Genomic DNA, 6,619 nt, shown 5'->3' on the forward strand with positions numbered 1-6,619 from the left:
TTCCTCAAGATGCTCTACCTGACTCTGGTGTTTCAACATTGTTACTTGCATCCTCTTCGGCACCGACTGCTGATGAAGTTCCTCGAATTCAAGTAAGATATTTCGTCATTTTTAGAAATTCAGAAGGAAATCATCTAATTAACATCCCTTCCTCTTTGACTAGGCACAAGACAGTCCAGACAATAGCTTGTTTTCCTTTCACCTTGGGACTAGTGGTGCAAAAGATGAGGTGACATCATCAGCAGAATCGGCTCCACTATCTGAAGAAACTAGGGTCAAACTCCAGGAAATTCTAAAGTTGCTGAATCAAGATATTGGCCAACTGGTTCAAGATGTTGAGCCAATTCGTACCATCCTGAGGTCTCTGAAGGGTATTCTTCCTGAATCCCTTGAAGAAGCACTGCATCCCGCTGCCTATATTGAGAGTCATCAGACCTCAGTCCTCAAAGCCCAGAAGCGTGTCTCTGGTCTTAGAGCACAGGTACTGTAGTATTACTGTATCTAATCATGGTTAAATTATGCTCATTAGATTTGGCTCGCAAATTTACACATATCTATGAAAAAGTTTTGTAAATAGACTTTGTTTAATACATCATGCATGTAAGATTCCTCGAAAAAAATGATCCTTTCTAACCAAACACGGCGCAAGATGAGCTGCTGCCTGCTGCCCCGGTGTGGTCGGACACCTGCAGCATCGCCAGCGCCGCGCCATGCGATGCAGTGGGCGGACATGGAGGGAGGCATGGAGGTGAGACGACCATGGGGCGCCCGCAGTGGGTGAGAATTAGGTGAGTGGGGGATTCGCTCCTCATCATCAGTCATCTCACACATCTGCCGGCCCGGCGAAAACCAGGAAGAAACCAGCTGCTCTTCAAATTACTACAGTATCGTTTTGACCATCAATATCTCTATAAAAGTTTGAAATTCTACTTTTGAAAATGGTACAGGCCCGTCAAACAAAAAGGTAGTTTTTCAAACATTACATGTTTGCTATATTTTAATGCTTTAATGCTACAATGGTCAAAATAGTGTCTCGGCCATGTCGCCTTCTGAAACCAAACAGCAGTTACTTTGAAGAATAAAAGATCAATGCAATCTCAGCACAATCGATGAGAACCAGTTTCTGTTTTACAAGCATAAGCACTTCATAGCAAGGGGAGCAGCGAACCTTCAAATGTAGCAGTCTAAACAGCAAGCATTACTAGGAACAACCAGCCATCAAGATGACATCAGCAATTTCACTTCACCAGTGGTCAACAGACAACAGCTTAGATTCAGCAAGTCAATACAGTATACATACAAAGCATACATACACTTGACACCACCAGTTAAACAAGTTACTCCTCTCCTTTTGGCTGCTTATTATTATTTCATATATCATATATGCACTAGGTTAATTCGACCACTGGAATGAACACACTTGCCTTTTCCAGGAGGAAGATTTCGCGGAGCATCATCAGAACAACTCAGAACCTATTGAATTGAACCAACCTTGACACATACACTACTGTGATGGGATTAACGGGCACCGGGATAGGAGCTTATGTGCGTCTCCTCTTTCTTTACACCATTGAGGGGATGCGTGGTCTTGGCCGATACATACATAACACATTCAACACATAGAAAAACAACCTTCTTCAGAAAGGTGCGTCATCTCCGTCCCTCTAGTTACGGTGGTGTGAGCGTGTTGCTGCGCATGCTGGCACCCCCGCCTCGCAGGGAAAGAGCGGGACCTCGGTTCGTGCTTGCCCTACTTACGAGGCTGGAGTCAAGGAACACTACAATGACTGTTATGTCGTCGTGGAAGTGGCGGCGAACACCCCGATCAATCTTCTTGAGGTCTGAGTACCTCATCTCTCTTTTCTTGGCTGCTTCTTGCAGTGCTGCTCTTATCAACTTCCTAGCACAGCCCTGAAAGATCAAATATAGACATGAATCATCCTCAGACGACGCAATCATCGCTCCACTTAGTGGTCAGCTACCTTCGTATATTTAAGCTATCTTTTGTTTGGCTAAGAGCACTATGTACATGTACTGAGATTTTCTTACAATAATATTCATAAAGAAACACTCGTGATTTATTCACTTAGGAGTTAAAAGAAAATCAGAATTCGCTGCATCATCACCTGCAGAGCCTTTTATAATTAAGAAGATTTAAGCACATATACATTTTCCATCGTCTAAACATGGTGAAAATAAAAAAGAATGATTCTATGCTTCCAGGATAGGAATGAGAACTTCAACCCACTATGTTGATTTTCTACTGTGCATGCAACAGTTGTGGATCATTATTTTGTGAATAATGAGATCCCTATGTTTTGTTTATATGCAATTTCAAACAAATGAAAAAGGTACACATGCAAAGTGCCCGGGGATCATATTTATTATTATTGTAAATCAAAGCTATTTGCAGGTTACTCCCTCATTCCTTTGCAAGGATGCAACACTGCAGTAGTGTAAGCTAATTCTGCACTTGGCAAATTCACCATGTGATGAGCACGTGGTCCATGTCACAAGTCACAACAGTGGACGGTAGTAACAGGTTAATATCTTGAGTTTGTTGGAACATAAATACAGTAATTTATAACATGTTTAGATTTTTTTATTCATGGTTAGAATAACTAGATCTCAAATACCAGACATATGAGGTTGCACATGCTAGCAGTAGAATGTCAACTACTGTATGCTTGTGATGTTAGCTCATATACACAGAAAAGAGTAACTTACGCTGCGAGGGCTACTGCAAACAATATCAACAGCCTCTTGGTTGGTTAAGTGCTCCCAAAGGCCATCAGATGCAAATATGAGAAACTGATCGTGTGGTTGTAGTGGTTGCACACTGATTGACGGTTCCGAACTTAGTATAGGCTTGTGAAAAGGTTCACGGAGGCGAAATTTCGCATATAGAGGTTCCCTGTTGAACTCTTGCTTTTTCAGATAAGCATCACCAATTGATCTGCAGACCTGCAACATACAATAGAAAGTCAACAATTGACAAATATGACAATGTAGGAAGTATTGTCAAATATGTTAGTTGTTACTCAAACAAAAAAGCTTATCATCTATCTGAGCAGCTTAGCATAGTAAGACCGTATGGGTATGTCACAGGATGGTTGGGGATTAGACTCAAGCCCTTCAGAGAGTAGATTGGCAGGCCATTAAACTCCAACCCAAACAAGTGCGGAGAGTGGAGGTTAAGGGTGACTAATATCAAAATATTATTTCAGTAATAAAAAGTTAAGCAAACTGATGAATAATCCTAAATGAAAATGTTATCCGCTACAATACTTTGATAGTAGTACTAACTGATGAGGAGAAACTTAATGATCCTTATGATTATACATGCTTCAGGCTCTTACAGTGCATTAAAAAAACAGCGTAAATCCAATTCTTAAGCTCCCCGCTAATGAGGAATGGGAATGGTGAGGCGATCTTTCGTAACAAAAGCAGTATCTTGCATAAATGAGTATAAAATTATTTCTGTTGCATTGCTAGTGCCACCAATAACTACTTGCTTTCGTCATCCAAAGACGTACAAGAAGGGTCTCATTTAGTAAACATGATTAGCTGATAAGGAGAATGGATATAGTTCCAGGAAGAAACTCTAAATCTAAATATATGGCACTGAAGCCATATGATCAATTAATAGGGAAAAACCTCCATTGAACTGAGCTTGAACGCAAGTTGGCATGGGCACAGCTAGCGCACTTACCAAACAAGCTAACACGTTCACAAGGCCACAAAAACTACCGGTGCATCTATTGCCCTATGAAATGAGCAACCGTAATGAAACCTGAAAGCCACAAATGTTTCAGTTACAGAGAACATACCTGAATTAGTCCTTTTACACGCCAAACATTGTGCTTGAGAACAACAATATGCCTATCATTCGGGTGCATTGACTGCAGTTCCTTTCTCACTGACTCAATACTTACGTTATGCTCTGCTGACAGTTGGACAGCCAAAACTTCTCCAGTGGCCTTAACATGTCTTCCTAAAACAACACGGGAATCCCCAACGTTGGCAACATAAAGCACGCCACCACAAATTACACCGACAAGGCAGCATGAGCCCACAGCCGCTATCTGAGGCTTTATAGGCCACTGTTTGGTAACAACAGAGAAGAATCCATCTTCTGTAGCTTCGTATGCTTTCTTCAGGACATCAGCAGACATTGAATTCTGCTCAGATGCAAACCCTGCAACACGATCCATGAAAGAATGGATTAGTCACTGGATTGCTCCCTTTAAGAGGGAAATGTAAACATAGTGCTGATATAACGTGAAGAAATGAAAATAATGCTAAGGCATGGTATTACAAGGTTAGCAAGTTACTTTTCAGATTCTGGAAGAGATGATCATTGATGTAGCAAGCCGTCTCTGGACCACCATGTCCATCGTAAACGCCAACGAAAGTGCCATATGGTCCAGAATCTAGAAAGCTCAATGGACCTGACTCAATCTGACACTGGTCCTCAAGTAAGTTATTGGCTTGGACAACAGCCATGGAGAATTCCCCATTGACATGCTGCCCGGTATCCTTGTACCATAGAAGTCCATCCTGCCTACCGGCCGCATCTGAGCCTGTTCGGGCATGCCGGTTCGATGACGGTCGCCAGCACGCCCGCAACAAGTTCATCAATGTCACTAGCATCCCTCATCAGTCATCCCTCCCACATACGCCTTCGAGTTCGCTTCATCTGTGGTCCAAAAGAAGTGCAGCTGGACTTCTCAGCACGCCAATGTTGTTCTTCCCTTAGTCCTGGAAAAAAAAACTAGAAATGAGCCAAACATAGCTAAAGCTTACGGACAATTCTCAGAAGCCCATTAACTTGAAACCTCTGCATAGGTTAAAGGATAACAGCACCTTTTGATCACTATTTCTTTTCTTTCATATCAGTAAGCAATAACATCAAAGATATCATATCAGTGTTGGGATAACTGCTCACCAAAAACTCTCGTGGTTCATAAATCTCCTCCTTAGTATTACTACACCAGAAGTGGAAATAAACATCACGTGCCCTCTGAACAACTGTCCAAAGCTAGTATTTGGCTTACAAACACTGAAATCTAGTGATAAATGCAGAATTTTTTTAGTACTTCTTCTAACGGATGAACCAAACAAACGATAGGCATGTAGTAAATGACAAACAAAACCAATACCCAGATCAACGGTGTCATCAAACAGGAGCTAACCGAGACACCATAATTCACATATTAATTTCCCCGAAAATCCTATATCCTGCGCAGCACTTCCCACATAGGAGTGCAAGCAACCCATCAATTCTCGAAAGCACGCAATTTCCTAGACCGAACAAACAAACACACACACAAAAAAAAATGGAACGGCAACACAACACTGAAACGCCGAGAAACAACTGGCTAAACTCGCTGATTCGGATGAAGCGAGGCCCCAATCCAGGGGCGCGCGAGAGTCCAAGAGGTGGGGGACGCGGGGAAGAACAAAAAAAGTGGCCGGAAACAAAATCGCACCTGTGCGGGGGCGGGGGGCGCCCAATTGGCGGGCTCGGGCTGGGATTCAGCGAGTAAGGGCGAGGGGTCTCGATCGAATCGGCGATTCGGGCGTCGCGACGCTGCTCCTCCTCTCTGCCTCTCTCTCGTCTCACCCTCTCTCGGTCTGGACCAAGGGGTAGCAGTCGCGACAGAAAAGGGGAAAAGAAGCTGGAGGCTGGAGCAGCCGCCCAAACGGGTCGGGTGGTTCCTTCCCGCCCGACCCGACCCAACCCACGAGGCGACGCGGGGGGTGGGGGTGGGGGTGAGAGTGAGAGTGAGAGACTGCGCTGCGCGACCGACCGGAGCCGGGGACGACGGGCGGCGAAGGCTAACGGGCGGATCACCGGCGGCGGGTGGGGCCTCGTGGCGGCGGGCGATGGATGCAGCGAGTGGCGGCGGAGCGGTGGGAATGGCGCCAAGGCGAGGTGTGTGGTGTGGCCCGTTGCAACAGACAGGGTAGATGACGTGTGATGACTTATGAGAAGACAAAAAAAAAGAAAAGAAAAGGTAGAGGGATTTGAGGCTGGCAACCCTGGTGAGATTCTAATTACGGATCAGTCCCTACGGAAAACCTATACTATACCTGCTGAAAATATCTGACCAAACTCACTGACTGTTCATTCAGCTTAGTTGCTCTTTCTCTGAAAACAGAACGAAATTCGTTAGACTCGATGTCGAGTTCGTTACTTCATGAAACAGCCAGAAGATCCCTCTCTCGGTGATATCTCTTCAATCACAAGAGGAATAAGAAAAAAATTTGTTATCGGACCACCTGATTTGTAAATGCGTTCACATGTGGATGCACTTGGTCTGGTCACACTTGGCTGATGACTCTGCCCGGCAGCGCCACCGACCTGTCCAAATGTCATCCTCGGCTTCTACATACGGCTCAATCGAAAAGCCACAAACTTGACAGCATCCAGCTCCTGGATTTTGACCAACTACGTAATTCACTGTCAAACTGAATATCCATTGTTCAGTTCTCAACCGGCCAGAATTCTGAATCTTTGCGTCACAACTCTGAAAATTCAGCAGCTGGGCCGGAATGAGAACACGACGATCGACCGGTATCAGCACTAAAGTGTGGGATTCGTCTCTTTATCTGC

At 44.3% G+C, this 6,619-nt stretch overlaps 1 protein-coding gene across 1 annotated transcript; it reads right to left on the reverse strand.

Moving 5' to 3' along the window:
- Positions 1-1,218: 1,218 nt before the first annotated feature.
- On the reverse strand, positions 1,219-6,004 carry LOC120668845 (probable protein phosphatase 2C 60). The gene is made up of 5 exons (XM_039948641.1): positions 5,493-6,004; positions 4,335-4,761; positions 3,831-4,198; positions 2,728-2,964; positions 1,219-1,911 (listed from the first exon to the last, which is right to left on the reverse strand). Exons 2-5 carry the CDS (start codon positions 4,651-4,653, stop codon positions 1,669-1,671), a joined length of 1,167 nt encoding a protein of 388 aa, XP_039804575.1. The 5' UTR covers positions 4,654-4,761; positions 5,493-6,004; the 3' UTR covers positions 1,219-1,668.
- Between the last annotated feature and the right edge of the window lie 615 nt (positions 6,005-6,619).

This window comes from Panicum virgatum, chromosome 4N, assembly GCF_016808335.1.
Source record: "Panicum virgatum strain AP13 chromosome 4N, P.virgatum_v5, whole genome shotgun sequence".
Classification (NCBI taxonomy): domain Eukaryota; kingdom Viridiplantae; phylum Streptophyta; class Magnoliopsida; order Poales; family Poaceae; genus Panicum; species Panicum virgatum.

Excerpts from the sequence above, each read along its gene's own strand:
- LOC120668845 (XM_039948641.1), bottom strand. The coding sequence starts at position 4,653 with ATGCTAGTGACATTGATGAACTTGTTGCGGGCGTGCTGGCGACCGTCA. Across the intron at positions 2,965-3,830 it reads GTGTAAAAGGACTAATTCAG|GTCTGCAGATCAATTGGTGA; the intron begins GTATGTTCTCTG and ends TGTATGTTGCAG. Across the intron at positions 1,912-2,727 it reads TTTGCAGTAGCCCTCGCAGC|GGCTGTGCTAGGAAGTTGAT; the intron begins GTAAGTTACTCT and ends TTGATCTTTCAG.